This window comes from Podarcis cretensis, assembly GCF_951804945.1.
Source record: "Podarcis cretensis genome assembly, chromosome: 17".
Classification (NCBI taxonomy): Eukaryota; Metazoa; Chordata; class Lepidosauria; order Squamata; family Lacertidae; genus Podarcis; species Podarcis cretensis.
Window position 1 is genome coordinate 37583039 of NC_137187.1, and position 22081 is coordinate 37605119.

The 22081-nt window shown below is 46.8% G+C and overlaps 1 protein-coding gene and 2 long non-coding RNA genes across 4 annotated transcripts in view; 2 read left to right on the forward strand and 1 right to left on the reverse strand.

Moving 5' to 3' along the window:
* TFE3 (transcription factor binding to IGHM enhancer 3) overlaps nucleotides 1-21854 on the forward strand; it is a 36555-nt gene extending 14701 nt beyond the window's left edge. Inside the window, exons 2-10 of one of the 2 annotated variants that reach the window (XM_079960094.1) lie at nucleotides 631-744; nucleotides 8088-8301; nucleotides 10502-10777; nucleotides 10893-10982; nucleotides 11481-11598; nucleotides 11730-11786; nucleotides 15858-15933; nucleotides 19204-19351; nucleotides 19465-21854. In XM_079960094.1, the coding sequence (XP_079816220.1) occupies nucleotides 631-744; nucleotides 8088-8301; nucleotides 10502-10777; nucleotides 10893-10982; nucleotides 11481-11598; nucleotides 11730-11786; nucleotides 15858-15933; nucleotides 19204-19351; nucleotides 19465-19773 (1402 nt within the window). In that variant the 3' untranslated portion in view covers nucleotides 19774-21854. Of the gene's footprint in view, nucleotides 1-630; nucleotides 745-8087; nucleotides 8302-10501; nucleotides 10778-10892; nucleotides 10983-11480; nucleotides 11599-11726; nucleotides 11787-15857; nucleotides 15934-19203; nucleotides 19352-19464 lie in introns of both variants that reach the window. The other variant, XM_079960093.1, reaches the window with a different exon arrangement.
* The window catches only part of LOC307206799, a 335840-nt gene that overhangs the window by 18102 nt on the left and 295657 nt on the right, over nucleotides 1-22081 (reverse strand). The gene's annotated exons all lie outside the window — the stretch shown is intronic.
* Nucleotides 12222-14473, forward strand: LOC307206789. Its single transcript, XR_013834495.1, has 3 exons — nucleotides 12222-13019; nucleotides 13264-13675; nucleotides 13991-14473. It is a non-coding gene; the product is annotated as an uncharacterized lncRNA (long non-coding RNA).

A 22081-nucleotide genomic window follows, 5' to 3' on the forward strand; every position in this document is an offset into this window, starting at 1 on the left:
CTGCATTGCTGGGGGTTGGACTAAATGACCCCCTAGTCCCTTCCAACGCTATAATTCTATGATTCCATGACCCTGCACCCCTGCTCTTTCTGGAGATCTGCTGTACTTCTGTCAGTGAGGAACACACAGAGCAGACCACTGGCATTGACACAAGGTGGGTGTGAGTGGGATGAGCATATTAAGAGAAGGCCGTCCCTAATGTACTTTTAAGATGCAGCTTTCCAGATACAAACAGTGTCCTAACTTAAACCTGGAAATGAATAGTCAATCAGTGCAGATTGGACAAGACTGGAATAATATGCTCTGACTAACCTGGCCCAGGTAGCAGTTCAGTGGTGGCATTTCTGCACCTGTTGAATGTTAGGAATGTTTCTTCACATCAGTCCCATGTAGAGTATGTTTCAGGAGTCCAATGTGAAGATTGTGAATGGCCATGGGCAAGTCAGATGTCTCCAGAAAAGGGCACAGCTTGCCTCCTCAGCAAAGCTGGTTAAATGCATGTTTTCTGCTCCTATGGAGAGAGGCTGAGTTGGGTCTGTGTCTCAGCCTGTTGTCCGAGATAATAGCCCTTGCAGTTCAAAGAGAACTCGCCTTTCTGACCCTGTGTCCTTTGTATTTTTCTTCCAACAGCTTCAACTCCCTCCTTCCAGAATCTGGGATTGTGGCTGACATTGACCTGGAGAATATCCTCTCGCTGAGCAGTGACAACTTCTACGAACTGAAGAGCCAGCCCATTGGAGTCAGGTAAGAAGCCTAGAGGGCCGCCATCTTGGAACTGTCTTGTAAGCTTGAGGGTAGGGCCTCTGGGCTGCTGCGGGGAGAGAAGGGGGAGGCTTTCCAAATATCCCAAGATCACCTTGAGGTCAGCTGGGATGATTTGCTTGATCCGCTGCTGTTGCGCAAGTGAACAAGGGAAACAAAGAGGGACCATCCTTTCCTACCTCCTCATATTTGCATCCTTGCGGTGCTTCTGCTACCCCTCCCTGGGGCAAAAGGATGTGTAGATGCCTCCATTCTTTTTCCATGGATGATCCTTAGAGCAGCATGGTGGCTCGTTTAAGGACTTCAGCCTCCTAGGGAGAGGGAAAGAGGCAAGATGACGTGAGGTCAGGCTAAGCTATGGTTTCTCTTTACCTTGCCCACGTCTCCGGACAGAATTGCTGCCCTTGCTGAAGATTCTAATATGGTGGTGCCTTGGTTCTCAAACTTAATCCGTTCCAAAACCAAAGCGTTCCAAAACCAAGGCGCACTTTCCCATAGAAAGTAATGCAAAACAGATTAATCCGTTCCAGACTTTAAAAACAACAATCCCTAAAACAGCATTTTAACATGAATTTTACTATCTAACGAGACCATTGATCCATAAAATGAAAGCAGTAATCAATGTACTGTACTATAAAATAAATTAGGTGGTATTGTAGATGATAAAAATTAAAATTAATTTTTTTTCTTACCTGCACTGATGATAGTCATTGTTTGGATGGGGGGCTTTTATCCATTTCCGCAGTCACACAATCAATCCATCAGTAGCTGGACTGGGTTCCACACAGTCACAAAAACAAATTAACTGAAAAAGCCTCAAAAACAAAAGCGCAAATTAAATATAAAAAACTGAAAGCTCCAAATTTAATCCGTTCTGGAAGTCTGTTTGACTTCCAAAATGTTAGAAAACCAAGGTGCAGCTTCTGATTGGTGCAGGCGCCCCAGAAACAATAGCCGACAACCACATCGGATATTTGGCTTCCGAAAAACAGTTGAAAACTGAAACACTTCCAGGTTTTCGGTGTTTGAGTACCAAGGTGCCACTGTATAGGGGAATGCACGTGTTTAGGAAATGGCCGAGACATCTGCCGACACAGCTAGATTTTTTTTGTCCTTGATCAGGAGACTTAGAAGGAAGTTTCCTTATTTGAAACAGAAGTTAAATTCAGACTGCTTGGGCATTTTCTCCAGCGTAGCGTGGTAAACACTGAATTTTCATAAAGGCCCCAAATGGTTCTTGGGAACAGTTGTGAGGGATTTGTACCCCGGATGTTTCCTTGCACACATGAGGACACCCATTTGCCTTGGTGGCCTGGCATTATGGACTTATACTTTCTCCCTAAGGTTCCTTCCCTGCCCCCATGTCCTCTGTTCCTTTATGAGTCTCTCTGTACAAACGTCTCACTGAGCATGGTGTACAGGCAGCGACCATTCTATTATTATTATTATTATTATTATTATTATTATTATTATTATTATTATTACAGTATTATTATTTATTTTCTTTTTTATACATTTCAATAATTTTTACAGTCATTTTACCATTTCAAAACTCGACTTCCTTCCCCCTCTCCCTGCAGTTCTTTAAATTTATTTTTTATATTTTCTGCATATTCCAAATTAACTTAATTTACTCATTTAGTCATCTCCTTTAAATATATACTGTTATAAAACTGCAGGTTATTGCAACAATCCTGCCAATGTTCTTATCTGTTGACAGTTTATTTGTCAATATAAATATTTCCATTCTTTTATAAAAAGTTTGTTATCTTGGTTTCTTATTTTTCCGGTAAGTTTTGCCATTTCTGCGTATTCCAAAAGGTTTTGTATCCATTCTTCTTTCACTAGGACTGCTTCTTTCCATTTTTTGGGCAAGTGGCATTCTTGCCACTGTAGTCACATACATGAATATATTTCTATACAGTTTGGGTAGTTCTGTCCCTATAATTCCCAAAGGAAGGCAGGCTTCTGGGGTTTTTTAAAGGCGGTGACCATTTTGCATGGGGTTGCCCATGTGTGCATCAGCAAAAGTCGGCGATCGCCTGTCCATTGGACTGGGTTTGGTAGGCACTGACTGTAGAAGCTGGCTGTTGTTCTCTGACCCATGTTCACCTTTGGACTTGGTGAGGCAGGCAGCCATCTGATGCAATCCAAACAGTGGGGAGGGAAGCAAACAAGACAGGGAAATTCCCCTTCTTTGCCAACCCATTGCTGTTTCCTGCAGCCAATTCCTCAGAGCACAAGATCTGCAACTGGCTCAGAGGTAGAGGATCAGTTTTGCATGCAGAATTTCCCACATCAATCCCTGGCATCTCCAGGTGGACCTATGAGTAGGTAGAGTCATGTCTGAAACCCTCGAAAGCTGTTTGCAGTCAGTGAAGACAACAGTGAGCTAGGTGGACCAACAGTCTAGCTTCCTAGTGTAATAAACGAAAATCTGCAATAAACGAAAATCTGCCCTTATTCCCTTATGGGGAACACAAGAGCCCTTAGAGAGTCCTTTGCAGGTTCTCCATCGGTCATTACAGGAATTTACTAATGTTACAGGAATTTAGTAATCACCATTTCAAAGGGTGACAGACTACCAGGAAAATACTGCCAGGAAAGGCAATCAGATAAGGCATTATTAGATAACCAGGGAGACAGGAAAAACAACAACATTCAAATTTCTGTTGTAGACCACCTTTTCTGTGTTGTAGGTATGATGTTTGGGGGGGGTGGTCTTGGGTTACACCCCTTCTGTGATGTCTGTATGATGTATGGAGGGGTGGTCTTGAGCTCCAGGGCAGGGAATTTAAAATGTCTATATAAGGGCAGGCACACCTTTTGTTTGGGGTTCTTCCTCCCTCCTGCATGTGGTGAGTGAGGACCCTGTTGCAACAGATCAATAAAGATCAGGCTTACTAGCTGCTTTGCTTCTCAATATTCTCTGGTTGGCCTCTGTTATTTTCTCCTACCAATAGGGAACCCATGTAAGGACTCTATACGGGCTCTTGGATACCTCATAAGGGAAAAAGGGCATATTTTGTTTACAACAAGGGTGAGGGTATGCCACAGTTTTTCAACTGGCATAGTGGTTTTTTTGTGTATGTGTTTTTACCAGAAGGCCATTTCTTTTACAACTTCTTCCTTGCAGGATGTAGGCAGGGGCTGCTTAAAGAGAGAGATTCAGAGTTGTAGGTTGCAGAGCAGGGAAAGAGAACAATGCAGGGAGATTAGGTGTGTTGGAGGAGAAGGGTTGGGGGCTGCAGTTAAAAAGGACTATGACCAGTGAGTGGAGATAAGCCCTTAATCACAGGGATCTGCCGTTCTTGTGGCTAATTATTAAGCAGAAATTGACCACATATCTTTGAGTTTCTTCCTCACATCCAAGGGGTCCTGAAAATGTTTCTCCCTCTCTCCCCCAGCCCTTTTTCTCTGGGTGTTTCAGTCTGATGATCTGCAGACCAGCTGCAGTTATGTTGTACTCTGTTCATGTTACGGATCAGGACATACTCCCAGCACAATGATCAAAGCAGCCAAGCTTGTTCATTTATTTTGTTACTGTATGGATAGTTAATGGAATTTCCTATCCTTTAATGGCACCCACAATTACTTGTTTAATTTACATATGCAAAGGTGGCCTGCTTATTCATAATAATATACAGATACCTCGGGTTACAGCCGCTTCAGGTTGCGTTTTTTCGGGTTGCGGACTGCCGAAACCCGGAAGTACCGGAATGGGTTACTTCCGGGTTTCAGCAGTTGCGCATGCGCAGAAGCGCTAAATCACGCTTTGTGCATTTGCAGAAGCGCTGAATCGCAACCCGCGCATGAATGCTGTGGGTTGCGAATGTGCATATCGCATGGATCACTGTAATAATAATTCATAATAATTTATATATATCCCGCCCACCTGGCTGGGTTTCCCCAGCCACTCTGGGCAGCTCCTAACCGAATATTAAAATACAGCGTTAAACATTAAAAACTTCCCTAAGCAGGGCTGGCTTTAGGTGTCTTCTAAAAGTCAGATAGTTGTTTATTCCCTTGACATCTGATGGGATGGTGTTCCACAGGGCGGGTGCCACCACCGAGAAGGCCCTCTGCCTGGTTCCCTATAACCTCACTTCTCGCAGTGAGGGAACCGCCAGAAGGCCCTCGGAGCTGGACCTCAGTGTCCGGGCTGAACGGACCTCATCAACCTCTGCGCTCAGGGCCGTCTCTGTTGCAGCACTCTGGATGTGGAACTCTTTCCCACTGGACGTACAGTGGTCCCCCATGTCAGTAGGTCACCATCAAGTCAAGATGTACTTTTTCGTTTGGGTCTGTGGAGGTGACTGATTTATAGAACTGATTTATAGTCTCTTCTGCTGGGTTGTGGGTTCATGACAAGTTTTACAAGTTTCTATGTTGTGTTTGATTTGTTGCTTTTGTAATGAAAATGTTGTCAGCTGCCTCGGGAACTTCTGGGTTCAAGGGCAGGTAATAAGTCCAATAAATAAATAGTCAATAGCACAAAGCCCATTCTTATACATTGTCTGTGTAGTTTTTAAAGCTAGAATGAAACTCCTGGCACTTGTTCAGTCTCCACTCACATAACTTATTTACCACCTCCTCTTTTTAAAAAACAAAAATGAAGACAGACCTTGGTATTTTGTAGGCTGGAAAGAAATTAGACTTTGTGATCTTTATTATTTTTTGTAAAGTTTTATTATTTCATTTTATAATGTGTATGAGAGAGAACATTTATAACAGGCAAATTAAAATATGAAAAACAAAAATATAAAATAGGCATTTAGAATGAGTAGTTGTACATGAGTTAAAATAACGAAGTTCAAGTAAATATTATCAACTTTATCAAATCATCAAGTCTAGTTCCAAATCTGCCATACTTGTGACGAGGGTTGTCTTGAAAATGATGGTTTTGATACATAGGTCATAAAGGAATGCCAGAGCATTTAAAAAGTATCTGGAGGTTCTAGCCTTTGTTGAAATCTGAAATTATAATAATTAAAAATAATAATTTTATTATTTATGTGCCACCCATCTGATTTGGGTTGCCCCATCCATTCTGGGTGGCTCCCAACAAAATATTAAAAACACAATAAACGTCAAACAGTAAAACCTTCCTGATACAGGGCTGCCTTCAGATGTCTCTAGAAAGTCAAATAGTTGTGTATTTCCTTGACGTTTACTGGAAGAGAAGCTCTACAGGAGCAAGCCATGAGAAACAGAGCTGAGTTGGAATCAGTCTTTTTTAATTTTTTTAAAAATTGATTTTACAAATTCATTCACACAAATAATATTCTTGCAAATATTAAAATTTTACACAAGATTCTTTCTCTAAGGAATCTTGTGTAATTATTTAAAACCTGCCAAAGAGTGGAATCTATGTTGAGTGACAATGTGGAATTCAACACTGCTCTCCTCCAGTCGTTCCTTCTGTGCAAGCAGAAGAAGGGGAGAGCCCCTTTAAACTGAGGGCTGAGTTCTGCCCATGACATCAGTGCTAGAGGGCGGGTTTCAAGGCTACAGAGAGAGAGAGAGGATTTGCAAGGTTTGACAGATTGTTGGGAGAACGATTTCCATGGTGACTCTGTAGGGAACAATCTTTGGGAAACACATTGCCCAGGTCAGAGAAGCAATGCTTCACATGGTTTTTAAATGGCATTGCACACTGGAGAAACGGGACGTGGGTGGCGCTGTGGGTTAAAACACTGTGCCCGCTTGGGCTTGCCAATCGAAAGGTCACGGTTCGAATCCTTGCGACTGGGTGAGCTCCCGTTGCTTGGTCCCTGCTCCTGCCAACCTAGCAGTTCAAAAGCACACAGCGCAAGTAGATAAATAGGTACCACTCTGGTGGGAAGTTAAATGCTGTTTCCATGCGCTGCTCTGGTTTCGTCAGAAGCAGCTTATGCTGGCCACATGACCCGGAAAAACTGTCTGTGGAAGCAGAAAAACGCCGGCTCCCTCGGCCTTTAAAGCGAGATGAGCTCTGCAACCCAGAGTCATTCGCAACTGGACTCAATTGTCAGGGGTCCGACTTGCTTCTACCCTCCGTGTTCCTTGTGAAAAAAATCATGAGCAGATGTGGGGAACTTGTGACCCTCCAGAAGTTGCTGGACTACAACTCCCATCAACCCATGCCATTTGCCATAATTTCTAGACCTGATGGGAGTTGCAGTTCAGCCAAATCTGGTGGGCCACAGGTTCCCCATGCCTGAACTTGAAGGGAAAACATTTTTTTTTTTTCATATTTAAAAAAGGAAACCTTGCATAATTTAACGTTTATCCAAATGAAATTCAGGAACATCAGCTTCCCCCCCCACCTGTGGCCTCCATTTTTTTTCAACTTTTTAGAGACACAAGATGGTGATAGGGACAAATATTTAACATTTAACTGAATCCAATGCAGAACTCTGAATGTAGAAAACAAATTTTTCTTTTAAAAGAACTTTACCAACCTACAGTACAGAACTGTTGTCTGACAAAGAGATACACTCAAATGGATTAGAATCTCAGCATTAAGTATTCTATTGACATCCGACATTAAATTCTCCTGTTCAGTAGGTTTTTATTTCTATTCCATCTCTGAGGCTGACCTCCCAGTTTTATACATTTTTTAAAAATAGTTCTCTAATGTGCTTGATCTAAGGTTTCGTTAGTAACACCAGCTTTCGACTGCCTGTTGTGTTCTGCGTCCCTGTTGTGTCTAGGGCAGGGAATCTTGCCACTACAGTGGTATCTCTGGCTGTGAACAGGATCCGTTCTGGAGGCCCATTTGCAACATGAAAAGAGCGCAACCTGCAGCAGAGCGTCTGTGCACGCGTGGGTTGCGATTTGCCGCTTCTGCGCATGCACACGATGTCATTTTGTGATTCTGCACATGCGCGAGCGGCAAAACCCGGAAGTAACCCTTTCCAGTACTTCCGGGTCGCCACGGGACGTAACCTGAAAGAACATAACATGAAGCAACCATAACATGAGGTATGACTGTAGTTTCATTACAGGAGTGTGCAGAACCCTGGTACAGTGGTACCTTGGGAGGTGAACGGGATCCGTTCCGGAGCCCCATTCGCAGCCAGAAACAAACGTAACTAGCGATGGCATGTCTGTGTACACATGAGTCGCTTTTTGCCGCTTCTGCACATGCGCGTGATGTCATTTTGAGCATCTGCGCATGCGCAAGTGGCGAAACCCGAAAGTAACTCACTCCGTTATTTCCGGGTTGCCGCGGAACGCAACTTGAATTCGCTCAACATGAAGCATATTCAACCTGAGGTATGACTGTAGTGAGATTTCCTTGATGGCTGCTGAATGTTCTCTCTCTCCTTCCTCTTCGGCAGCCCTCCGAGTGCCACAGCTCAGGGTCCCGCCATGTCGTCCCGCGTGCTTCTCCGCCAGCAGCTGATGCGGGCGCAGACGCAAGAACAGGAGCGCCGGGAGCAGCAGCAGGCGGCACAGTTCACTTCGGCGCCCCCAGCGCCTTCCACGCCCGCCATTTCCATGAGCCCCCTCGCCCGCCCTGCCCCTGCCCAGGTTCCTGTGGAGGTACTGAAGGTGAGTCGCAAGGAGAGAGGAAGTCCAGGAGGGGTGGTAGTCGGCTCTGATCTTGCCCGGAGGGACTGTGTGGCGGGAGGAGGGCTGGGTGGCCTAGTGGTGGGGGCATTTTCTTCTTTGGGGGTGGGATGCTACAGCACTGTAACAGGGAAAAGTGTAAGATGGCCATGAAATGGTTGATGGCTTGAGCTGGCTAGCATAAGTCATCATTGAAGCGTCTTTCTGCTGCGTGCTTGTGGTACCATTGAGGTTAGTGCTCATTGACTGTTTAGGTCCGTGGGTACATTTGAACTTTTCAGTGGGGGCCACCCTCTCCAGTCACTCCTCTCTCCCCTCCCCCGGATCAGCCCCCACCCAGAGAAACAAAGAGAAAGTACACCCCCCCAACACACAAATGATTTCCCAAAAGTCAGATCCAGCAGAATCTGAGCCTTCGAAAGCGCAATAAAGGCGAAAAAAGGAAGTGGGAAAGAATGTCGCTCTTTCAACTTCCTCCTTAAGCTCTGTGTGCATTTCAAGGGAGAAAAAAGTAGCAATTCTCACCGCTGGGGAGGTAGTGAACAAAATAATAATAATAATAATAATAATAATTGTTATGTAGTGAAGTTTCACCCTGGGCCAGCAGGGGGATACTGTATATAGTTTTCACTCAGGTCTGTAGATAGTTTTCACTCAGGTCCACGTCAGTTATTTTAGGCGGGAAATGCTGGGCTGTTGCTACAATGTTGACAGCCGGCTGCCTATAAAAGCAGGCCGGCTGAGCTGTTTGCAGTCAGTTCTATTCCAGCTTACAAAATAAAGAGCTACTTGGAGAAATCGCTGTGTCGTCTGCTATGTCAACCCACAACTTAATAATAATAATAATAATAATAATAATAATAATAATAATAATAATTTATATCCCTCCCTCCACAGCCAAAGCCGGGCTCAGAGCGCCTAACAACAATAAAAATAGCACAGATTACATAAAAGCACAATCAATTAATTAAAACACATTCTAAAATCAATTCGGAATCAGATTAATGGCAACCATTGGGCTAGAGTTCTATGAGGATTACATAGGGAAGGGGGTCTCAGAGGCTTCACGGGCACCATGCCAGGTGGCATGACATTGGTGGCCTCTGGTTTAGGTAGATCAGTATGGAAAGAAGCTTGGTCAGCAGAGCTGGTGGGCTTGGTGGGTCAGTGGTTCCGCCCCGTGACATGAAGGGTCTTGATCTGGCCTCTTTGATTCTCTTTAAATGCATTATTTATTTCAAACATTTCCATCCTGTCTTTTATTTGGAGAGCTCACGTCTGTTTAATGACCAAGATAACATAACCAAGTTGCCTTCCTCTGACACCGGCGTTTGCTTGTGACTGCATCCATGTCCAGCAGTTGTTACTCAAGGCTAGACTCGTTCTGCTGATGCTTATGCTGCTCAGTTTTAAGAATTACTGGTTTAGACAATCTGTGTCTTTTACGATTGCTGTTGAGCGTGACTATCTCTAGGGTCACAAGCCAGCTGAGGTACTCTTTGGGGTTTGCTATCAACATGCTATAAGGGACGCGGGTGGCACTGTGGGTTAAACCACAGAGACTAGGACTTGCCGATCAGAAGGTTGGCGGTTCGAATCCCCGCAACAGGGTGAGCTCCCGTTACTCGGTCCCTGCTCCTGCCAACCTAGCAGTTCGAAAGCACGTCAAAGTACAAGGAGATAAATAGGTACCGCTCCGGCGGGAAGGTAAATGGCGTTTCCGTGCACTGCTCTGCTTTGCCAGAAGCGGCTTAGTCATGCTGGCCACATGACCCAGAAGCTGCATGCCGGCTCCCTCGGCCAATAAAGCGAGATGAGCACCGCAACCCCAGAGTCTGTCACGGCTGGACCTAATGGTCCCTTTACCCTTTACCTTTACTTTATCAACATGGTGCACCTCGCAATGCTTTGGGCTATAACTCTCCTCATCACTTTGAGCTCAGCCGGGCTCAAGGGATGGGCAGAAGGATCCCATGGAAGAGTCAGCAGCATGCTCTAAGGCAAGGATAGTCCAGAACATCTGGCAAGCACATAGGCTGCCCCTGCAGTTGCTCCTTATTCTTCGAAATGAACCCTTCTCCCTCGTAAGTGCAGAGGTTGGGCTTCAGTCGCTTGAGTTCTGGCTGGCTGGCGTTCTTTTTCCTGTGGCTAATGGCCCTTCTCTTCTCACCTCTGAGCTTAGGTCCAGACCCACCTGGAGAACCCCACCAAGTATCACATCCAACAGGCGCAGAGGCAACAGGTGAAGCAGTACCTCTCCACTGCCATGGGGAGCAAGATAGCAACACAGGCTGTAGCTGGGACAAGTCCGGGGGCCCCCACCTGCTCCCCACAGGCTGCCTCTGCTCCTGAGCCACAACATGGTTTGGCCAAGCAGCCGGGAGTGGCAGGGGGTCCTGGCAGTGCCCCCAATAGCCCCATGGCTATGCTGAACATTGGCTCCAGCTCTGAGAAAGAGGTGAGTAAAACTCTGCCTCAATTACCTTTCGTTTGTCCCTCCCTCCTTGCTTTTATAAAGACTTCTGATTAAGGTCTCTTATCTCAGGTTTAACTGCTTCCCTTTTAAAAATTAGATTGATGATGTAATTGATGAGATCATCAGCCTGGAATCCAGTTACAATGATGAAATCCTTAACTACGGAGGCCTACAGATGCCCAGCACTGTGAGTCGCCTTCTTTGTGGGTTCTCGGCAGAGGCGTGATCGTGGGGGGAAATGGAATTTAAAATGGATCAGAACTTCCAGCCATAGCTAGCACAACTTATAGGGCTGTCAACTGATTATTATTATTTTTTAAAAAACAGCTCATTGATTTAATCTCTGTTGCATTAATGGGTGGAAGTTAATAAATCTTACTTATGCGGAGAAACTTTCCAGCTTCTGCTTTCGTCAGCAGCTCTGATAAAAACGAGAGGATGCTGTTGCTGAATAAAGTTCTCTTTTATTAATCGCGGTAGCATATCTCTTGTTTTAACCAAATCCCCAAAGGGACCTGGAGCCAGCTTGTGTGCAGCGCTGTTGGGTGAATTGTAATTCACCGAAGACCAGAGAGCTGCCAAGGTGGTGTCAGAGCCCTGTGGCCTGGAGACCTTGCCCACTTCTCACTTGGGCCAGTCTTATCCATCTGAATGTAAGTTGAACTCTTCCTATGATTATGTGCAGCTGCCAGTCTCTGGAAACCTCCTGGATGTGTACAACAACCCAGGAATGATGGAGCCAGCTGTGACGGTTAGCAACTCCTGCCCGGCTGACCTGCCCAATATCAAGAGAGAGATGTCAGGTACTGGGAGTTCTTGCCTTCCAAACCAACAGGGCTCAGCAGAAGCAAGAGGCTGTACGGCTGGGAAGGGGTAGCGACTTCAGAGTCATCCCTGACCATCATTTTTGTGGCTTATGTGTCTTCCTTAGCAGAAAATGAAGCCAAAGCATTCCTGAAGGAAAGGCAGAAGAAAGACAACCATAATCTGAGTGAGTACCGTTTTCTGGTGAAAAAGCCATCTTAAAAATGTTTCAAGCGATATTGCGTTGTGTCCCACTTAAGTGCTGCTGAAATTAATGGACGCAAAGTTATTCATGTCTGCAAATTTCAGTGGGCCTGCTCTGAGGATAAGGAGTGCTGTATACCTTGGTGTCGGCAGGAGAGTATTTAGTTATCTGTTTGTTATTTCGAAACCTAAGCATTGCATGGGGACGCGGGTGGCGCTGTGGGTTAAACCACAGAGCCTAGGACTTGCCGATCAGAAGGTCGGCGGTTCGAATCCCCACGACAGGGTGAGCTCCCGTTGCTCGATCCCTGCTCCTGCCAACCTAGCAGTTCAAAAGCACATCAAAGTGCAAGTAGATAAATAAGTACCACTCCGGCGGGAAGGTAAACGGTGTTTCCATGCGCTGCTTTGGTCATGCTGGTCATATGATCCGGAAGCTGTACGCCGGCTCCCTCGGCCAATAAAGCAAGATGAGCGCCGCAACCCCAGAGTCGGTCATGAGTGGACCTAATGGTCAGGGGTCCCTTTACCTTTAAGCATTGTATACTTGGGCAGAGAAGCTTGTAGGTACATAGAAAGGGGCCTTATACTGACTCAAGACAGTTTGCATAGTCTGCTTTGATTGACGGCAGCTCCCCCAGGGTCCCCGACAGAGGATCAGTCTCATCACCAACCAGCATGGCCAAAGTTCAGAGATAAGGGGAGTTGCCATAGAATCAGAGTTGGAAGGGACCAAAAGGTTCATTAGCCCAACCCCCTACAATGCAGGAATCTTTTTGGCCAGCAACCCTGAGATTAAGAGACTCATGCTCTATTAACTGAGCTATCCTAGGAGGGTAGAATTTTGGGGCTAAGCTAGAGTTGATACAGTACACCATGGTAGGCAAACTAAGGACCAGGGGCTGGATCAGGCCCAATCGCCTTCTCAATCTGGCCCATGGATGGTGTGGGAATCAGCGTGGTTTTACATGAGTAGAATGTGCCCTTTTATTTAAAATGCATCTCTGGGTTATTTGTGGGACACAGGAATTTGTTCATTATTTTTTTCCAAAATATAGTCCGGTCTCCCACAAGGTCTGTGGATCGGTCCCCTGCTGAAAAAGGTTGCTGACCCCTGCAGTACATTCTACTGTTTTGGGGTGTTAGCTACTCGAAAGCCTTTGGTCCACTGATGCATTTTAACCTACCAAACCTGAACGCATATTTTAAATTTTGTGTTACCTATTACAGTGGTACCTCGGGTTAAGTCTTAAGTCCGTACTTAACCTGAAACTGTTCTTAACCTGAAACACTTTAGCTAATGGGGCCTCCTGCTGCTGCCGCGCCACCGGAGCACGATTTCTGTTCTCATCCTGAAGCAAAGTTCTTAACCTGAAGCACTATTTCTGGGTTAGCGGAGTCTGTAACCTGAAGCGTATGTAACCTGAAGCATATGTAACCTGAAGCGTATGTAACCCGAGGTACCACTGTATTGTTTTAAAGCAAAGGGCAAGAGGAAATTTGTGGTGGTGTTAACCAAGGTGTATGTTTGGAGGTTTCGATGCTAAACTGGTTGGTCCTGTTGGATTGATCCAAAAGTGGGGTGGGGAATGAGGGATGGTTGGTTGACACCACTCAAACCAGTGTTGGGAGAGGAAGTAGAAGTGCAAGGCTGCTAGGCTTGTGGACCTGGTCAGGTAGGAGTGTGCAAACTGGCTGAGCCAGTTAACAGAGTATGCCCTGGGCTAATCTGATGGGTTAAGAACAGGATTGTCCGACTCAACTTGTTTGGTAGCGGCCATTGTAACTTCGCTCTCTCCCCCCCTGCATTTCTCCAAACATTTTGTGTGATGTACCAACACACCATTTGGGTCCTGTATCTGAGCTGCATTTGTGACCATGTACAGTGGTGCCTCGCAAGACGAAATTAATCCGTTCCGTGAGGCTCTCCGTATAGCGGTTTTTTCGTCTTGCGAAGCAAGCCCATTAGCGCTATTAGCGGTTTAGCGGCTTTTAGCGGATCAGCTGATAAGCGGCTTAGGGCTTAGGAAAAGGGGGAAAAAAGGGAAAAAACCCCGCAGGAACTCGCAAGACATTTTCGTCTTGCGAAGCAAGCCCATAGGGAAATTCGTTTTGCGAAGCGCCTCCAAAACGGAAAACCCTTTCGTCTAGCGGGTTTTCCGTCTTGCGAGGCGTTCGTCTTGCGAGGCACCACTGTATAAGCCTAGATTTTGCACAAGCACTGAGAAAAAAGCACCTTGTGTGGCACTGGAACAGGCTGTGGCACAACAATAGGAGCAAATCCTGCACCAAGATCCCCCAGCTTCTGTGGCAAAAAGGTGCTGGATTCTTGCAACCTTTATAATTATGGAAATTAAGCCTCTTCAGGCAGCTTCTCCTTCACATGCTGATGGTGGTGGGGAAGAACAAGGAGCTACTCAGGTCACTGAATTCCCGACTACTGGAAATATGATTGAGCAGTCTGCCTGGCACCTGAGACTTCACCAGCGGTGCTGCCTACATGCCAGGGCTGGATTTAGGTTTGATGAGGCCCTAAGCTACTGAAGGTAATGGGGCCCTTTATATGTCCAGCTGTCCTTTGTCAACAACCAATTGTGGCTGTTTTTTGTGTTGAATATATGCTATATGGCAATTTATGGACCTAACAGGTATCTAAAGCCATTTGCACATAACAAATCGGAGCCTACACAACACAAAACACTGTTGCAGTATGTAGGTTTTATCTTATACAGTGGTACCTCGGGTTACATGCGCTTCAGGTTACATATGCTTCAGGTTACAGACGCTTCAGGTTACAGACTCCGCTAACCCAGAAATAGTACTTCGGGTTAAGAACTTTGCTTCAGGACGAGAACAGAAATCGTGCAGCGGCGGTGTGGCGGCAGCTGGAGGCCCCATTAGCTAAAGTGGTGCTTCAGGTTAAGAACAGCTTCAGGTTAAGAATGGACCTCCGGAATGAATTAAGTTCTTAAACCGAGGTACCACTGTATTTTGGAAATGTACATCCAGTTTTTTTCCCTTTCAATTTTTTTGGGGCCCCCAAGAGGGTGGGGCCCTAATCTATAGCTTGTTTAGCTTAAACGTAAATCCGGAACTGTTACATATTTACAAGCCTGTCTTTACAACCATAAGGGCTGGAAGCCTGGGTTCTCTCTCTCAGCGGCGTAGCGTGGGTTGTCAGCACCCCGGGGCAAGGCAAGTAATTTGCGCCCCTAACCCCTAACCTGCTGCCGCTGCCAGCTTCTTCTTGCTGCTGCCTGGGCTGGGATATTTATGGTAAGGTAGCCATGGCGGCGGGTCCGTGTCAGGTGATCTGAGATGAGTTGCCGCTGGCGCTGGCGCTGCCGCCCAAACGACGCCGCTTGCCCGGAGGAGGAGGAGGGCAGAGAGGCGAGGAAAATGCAACATGGTCCAGCAGCTGCAGCAGCAGCAGCAGCAGCAGCAGTGGCGCCGCCGCCGCCGTGAGGAGGGGCTGCCTGGCGCGTCCTCCGCGGCCAGCGCTGAGAGCCGCTGCCTGCCGGACACCTTCAGCCTGGACGCGCGCACAGCTCGTCGGTTCCGCGAGACATGGGGCTCTGCTACAGCCTGCGCCCGAGGCTCTTCGGCGACTCCGGAGGCGGCGAGCGCCCCCCCCAGATGTTGCGCCCAGTGCGGCCGGCCCCCCCTGCACCCCCCACGCTACGCCACTGCTCTCTCTAAAGAAACCTGAGATCCTTGGGAAGCTGAATCTGGTGCCCAGTTCCACTTGGTTCTCGACTTGTGTGACATTTCATCATACCCCCAGTCCTGAATCCAGGGCTCATGCCAGTAAGGTATAGTTGGAGGTGTACCAGGCAGAGAGAAATACCTGCCTGGCTTTGGGCAAGGTACCGCATTCTCTGCCTAGCCTACCTTATAGGGCTGAGTTGATCGAATGGCAAAATGCTTTGCTTTCTGGAAAGTGCTGTGGAAATGAGTTTGTGTGTGTGTTATTTTCTTAAACCAATAAAGATAACACGAGTAGCTGTGCTTTAATAATATCTAGTGCCACTTACGTTTCTCTCCCTCTTGGCAGTTGAGCGGCGGCGGCGGTTCAATATCAACGACCGTATCAAAGAGCTGGGGACTCTCATCCCCAAATCGAATGATCCGTAAGTATAGTAGATGAATGACAACTGCTCAGCACCGTGACATAAAGGCCTGTTGGGTGGGGTGTATGCGTGGAGGAAGGCTGTGAGTTCCCCTCCCTTGAGAAGCCTGAAAGTGTAGGCCACCCTCTGCCAACCTGGCACCTCTGGAAGTATTGGGCTACAGCTCTAATAATAAGAATAATAATAAGAATAATAAGAATAATTTTTTATTTATACCCCGCCCTTCCCGGTTCAAAAACTGGGCTCAGGGCGGCTAACAACAAATTTAAAACACTTACCGTATTTTTCGTCCCATAGGATGCACCTAGTTTTTTGGGGGGAAATAAAGGGGAAAAAAATCCCTTTATTTCCCCCCCCAAACCGGGTCGAGGAACAGCGGGATGGCGGTGCTGCACCTCCCCGCTGTCCCCCGAGCTTGTGGGGCTGGCCGATGTCTGCCCGGCGCGAGGGACGCTCTGCTTCAGGGCGCCCCTCGCACAGGGCGGCAGGCTGCTATCCGCAGCGTAGGGAGCCCTGCGGGAACTCCCGCAGGACTCCCCACGCTGCGGATGTGTTCCTGAAGCGCCGGGCGCTCTGCCTTCAGTGCGCCCGGCGCTCCGGGAAGCAGGCTGCTATCCGCCTAGGCTGCAGATGTCTTCCTGAAGCCTGTAGAGCAAGAGGGGTCGGTGCGCACCGACCCCTCTCGCTCTCCAAGCTTCAGCCAAAGCCTGCATTCGCCCCATAGGACGTACCCAGATTTCCCCTTCATTTTTGGAGGGGAAAAAGTGCATCCTATAGGGTGAAAAATACGGTAATTGTAAAAGCAGCATAAAATACAGTATGAAAACATGAATAGCAATAAAATTCAAAATTCAGAAATCAATTTAGGGGAAATAAGCATTAGATAATCCCCAGGCCTAGCTGGCTGAATTAGTCCTACTTGGGCCAGCGAGGAGGCCAGGGGAGAATTAGCTTTGGGGTCTCAGAGCGGGTAATCTTCATAAAAGAGGAGGGGGGAGGGAAGTAAAGGGAAATAAAAGAACAGGCTGAATTCAAATTAAAGGCCAGGCGGAATAGCTCTGTCTTATAGGCCTGACGGAAGGAGGTTAAATCCTGAAGGGCCCTAGTCTCATAGGACAGAGAATTCCACCAGGTCGGAGCCATCACTGAAAAGGCCCTGGCCCTGGTGGAGGGTAGTCTGACTTCCTTAGGGCCCAGGACCTCTAAACTATGGTTATTCATGGACCTTAAGGTCCTCTGCGGGGCATACCAGGAGAGGTGGCCCCGTAAATACGAGGGCCCTAAGCCACCATGAGCTGTGTTCACTGGGGCAGATGGGAGTTGTAATCCAAAATATTGGGGAGGGGGGCACCAGGCTGGTGGCAGTGCATTCATCCACCTTCTAACCACTGTTGTATTCTAAATGTGTCTTCAGTACTGATAGTTTGGGTGGCAAGATTTTTTTGTCCTTTGAGCTATATCTTACCAGTGTATACAGTGCAGAGTAGAATATATTGTATATGTGTCTGTACACTCAAGAAGGATTCATTCTATGAATGCCTCTCCATATGTAGCCAGAATGATACCGTCTGCGTAGAAGTGGGGAGGTGTCAGCAGGCTTGGTGCAACCCCAAAGTTGCAGAAGCTCCAAAATCTTTAGGATAAAATCCCTTGGGTGGCAGGGAAAGGAAAAACTCAGAAAACAAACCAATGAGGGCATGGTATGCCCAGTGGTCATGGAAACTGACTGACTGGCAGGGGGAGAGAAGGAAGGAAGGAATGGAGTATCCTGGCAGTGGGTAGAGAGCCTGCCAGCCATACACACACAGCAACATTTTACATTACTTAGTCCACTAGCCATGATAACTAGGGCTGCAGATTCTAGGGCTGCCATCCTTTATGTGCCCTGCTTGCGAGTGCCATGGGGCATCTGGCTGTTGGAAGCAGGATGCTGGACTCAACCGGACCTTGGCCTGGCAATTCTTATTAGTGTGTATGTATGTATTGGAACGCACGGACCTTAATTTATGAGTTTAAAAAAATGTTTGGAAGCATTTCTAAAAAGACCAGAGGCATTTCTGTTAAGTATTGTTGGCAGGGACATCCTAAATGCCTTTAGGGAGGTATTTTTATATGCAACGGCTGCAGCTCGGACTTTGGTGGCAAAGGGGTGGAAGGAAGAAGACGTCCCGGCAATAACAGATTGGCATAACAAGCTACAAGAATTTGCTGAAATGGCGCAGTTGACAAATAGCCTGAGAGGCAATTCAAAACAAAAATTTAAGGAAAAGTGGAATAGATATAAGATATATGTTCAAAAATACAGTAAAGGTTCGCTGTCTGTGCTAGCATTCGGTTGACGTTGGAGAGGGACTGAGTTGAGAAATAAGACCAAGGGTACATATTGATATAGGAATGTATTAGATAAAATGTAAAGAAATATACAAAAATAAGAGTACTGTACATTCATTTGTAAAAAAGGAATATGCAACGGAATTGACAGGAAGTCCAAAGTGTGTGTGTGTGTGTGTGTGTGTGTGTGTGTATATGAATGATTCTGGAATAGTTTTTTGCCCTTGTTATTTCTTTTTTTCCCCTTTTAGTATATAAACTTTGTAGAGTCATACCTCAGGTTGAAGTAGCTTCAAGTTAAGTATTTTCGGGTTGTGCTCCATGGCGACCCGGAAGTAACAAAGCGCGTTACTTCTGGGTTTTGCCGCTTGCACATGTGCAGACACTCAAAAATGACATCATGCGCATGTGCAGAAGCGGTGAAACGCGACCCACGCACACACAGACGTGCAGTCGCATCTTATGTTTACTTCAGGATGCGAACGGGGCTCTGGAACGGATCCCGTTCGTATCCAGAGGTACCACTGTATACATGTTGAAAATTATAGTATAATAAGCCTTGCGATGTAATATGATAATGAGCCAGTGTGGTGTAGTGCTTAAGAGCGGTAGACTCATAATCTGGGGAACCGGGTTCGCGTCTCCGCTCCTCCACATGCAGCTGCTGGGTGACCTTGGGCCAGTCACAATTCTTTGAAGTCTCTCAGCCTCACTCACCTCACAGAGTGTTTGTTGTGGGGGAGGAAGAGAAAGGAGAATGTTAGCCGCTTTGAGACTCCATAGGTAGTGATAAAGCAGGATATCAAATTCAAACTCTTCTTCTCTTCTACCGATGTAACGTAAGAAATTTAATAAATAAATAAAATTAAAAGGAAGGAAAAAGGAATGAACAGACCTTGCTTGCCCAGGTGACTAGCTCCTCTTCCCCCTCCTCCCTAGGGAGATGCGCTGGAACAAAGGAACCATCCTCAAAGCCTCGGTGGATTACATCCGGAAGCTGCAGAAAGAGCAGCAGCACTCAAAAGAGATGGAACTCCGGCAGCGCAAGTTGGAACAGGCCAACCGCAGCCTGCAGCTGCGAGTGCAGGTAGAAGCAGCAGGTGCCGTGCTCAGGAGGGGGCAGGGGTGGGGTGGGATGCAGAAGGTGTAGTTCAGGCATGCTGCTGGGTCTCACTCTCCCGTCTCTGGTCTCTTCCCCAGGAGCTGGAACTGCAGGTGCAGATGCACGGGCTGCCCTTGACTTCCGCACAGGGGCTTCTGACTCAGCCCTTGGGAGGAGACCCGGTTCCTTCCTTTGCAGAGTCCCTGGACCTGCCCTTTACGGCAGAGGAACTGGGGCTGGGCCTTGCTCTGGGCTCCGACGGGGGAGCCCTGCAGGATGTTCTCATGGACGATGGGACCGCTCTGTCCCCGCTGGGTGCCTCTGATCCGCTCCTCTCCTCCGTCTCGCCTGGCGCCTCTAAGGGCAGCAGCCGCCGCTCCAGTTTCAGCATGGAAGATGATTCGTGATGGCAGCGCTTGGGATTTTTGGGCAGTGGAAGAGGAGCCGGAGAAGGCTCCCGCCCTTACTCACCGTGCCCTGCTCCTGCTCTTGAGTATTCCTCTCCCTCAAATCTTGGAGGCTTCTCCCCTCTACTGCTATAGGCTGTGCCCCTTCCTTTCCCCGACATTCCATATTTTGGGAGAGCTTGAGCTGCTGCCTCTTTAGCAAGAGGGCCATGGGAAAGAGGGCTTGCAGAACCACATAGTACCAGTCCTCCCCTGGAGCAGGAGAAATAGGGTATCCCATCACAAAATGAGGGGCCCTAAGCCTTCTGGACCCAAGCTTCAGAAACTCTGGGAATAGTGGATTTTTGCATTTCCCTAGACCTGCCATTTTAAACGTTAGTAGGGCGTTTCTTTAACACTGTGTGAGGAGCGTATAGCCACAAACCTCAGTTCATCCACTCCAACCCTCAGTTTGCATTCTTGCGCCTTTGCTGTATATAATTTGGGGAAATTAAGGTGGGAGAGGAGGAGGAGAAAGTGGCCTCCTTGCTTTGCATAATTTAGAGGCACTCGCCCCTTTAAAAAAAGTTAGGTTTATTTTATATAGTTATCGGACATTTTTTATTCGTAACTCTCACCCTTTCTTGTTTAAGTCGGCAGATTCAACGTTTTATCAAAACCACCGCTTTTAATTTTTAATTTTTTTTCTTCGTCTCTTTCCTTCAGTTCTGACCTGACCGCAGAAAAACTTGATTTTTGTCCCTTGTGACTTCTTTGTGGGCAAAGAAAGGGAGTGGGGTGCAGAGGTGGAAAAAATTGTGAAATAATGTTCTTGCTCATGTGGTTGCATTTAAGGGTACATTACTGCCACACAGCATTTAATTGTCACCCCATTTGTTTTTTTTAATATAAATGAAGCTATAATCAAGTTTTTTTTATATACTCAAAAACTTTTTGCATACCAAATGGACATTAGGAGAAACAGAGAGCAAATGAGACTGTACTGTTTATTGGATCCACTAGTTTTTTAAAATACTGGAAGCAGGCTTCTGTATGACCCAACTCTTCGTTGGATGTAAAAGTGTGGCCGTAATTGCTGCAGAGACAATCATTTGGGCTCCAGTATTAGCCTCACCACTCTGTGAATGAACCCCCTCAAAACAGAAGTGCTCACCCAGGAGTAGCTGTCTCAAAATATTATCTAAAAGCACTAAGCTTTTATGGCTTTTTAGGGTAACTCATGCCCCTCTAAGAAGTTATTAGATTCTACCTGCCGTCATCCCCTGATCATTGGCCATCCTGGCTGCAGCTGATGGCAGTTTAAATCTAACAGCTTCTAGAGGGTCTTGTGTCTCTCTCGCACTTTAGAATCACAGCATAGTCTGAAGTCTGTGCTGGAAAATGGAATACCAGACGTCTGTCCTTCAGAAAGTGTAATTTTGGTGGGATTTAACTAATGAGGCCTGTTCACAGAAGCCCAGTGCCCGACCCTTCATTTCTAGTAGGGGGCTTCTCTTCATCTCATCCGCACGTCCCATGAAATTGGCTCTGGGGAGGTTGGGAGAACTTCTGGAACAGTGGGCGGGGGATTGCTCCATCTGGCAAGCCAAAAAGGAACAATCATCTTAGCATGATGTTGAATTTCACCCTTTGAAACTGAGAAGAGCTGCCTTACTGGAGGTTGTCACTGGGTAGGAGGAAATATGGGTAGTTTCTAGGCTGGGACCTTTTTGAGCTGGAAATGAGGGTAACAGGAGTGAGTGTTCAATGTAAACCAGACGCTGTAGTGGTATTCCAGTGTGTGTAAGAAGCAAGAGGACCGAGCGCAGAGGAAGTTGCAAAGATGAGATTAGGGCAAGTGGTCGTAGATCTTAAAAGGAGTAGAACTGGGTTCCATTAACAAAAGGTTGAGTCTGATTGAGGAGATGAAAGGGATAGAATTTCAGGCTGAGGGAAGGGGCTGGTTTTCCTGTTGTGGATTCTACATCCTCAATGATGACCCAGATTGCGCCTTCTGTCCTTTTACTTTGTATGTTTAAACATTCCCACTACCAGTACTAGAGGCTTCTAAACAAATAAACCAGCAATGACCATTTTCTATAGATACTGTAGTACCTGTTTCCTCATTGTGTCATGTGGGGAATTCAGTTATGAGTGTATATAAAGAGTTTTTCTCTCTGTTTTTAAAGCCACACTAAGCTGGATGTCATAAGATGGTGGGACTTTGGTGGTGCCATTCACCTAACCAGACCCTGTCAGCGGAAGTGTTGTGCTAAGACTTCTGCTTCCTCTATAGGGCTTTCCTCCCTTCTCTTCCTCCACCCCCGCT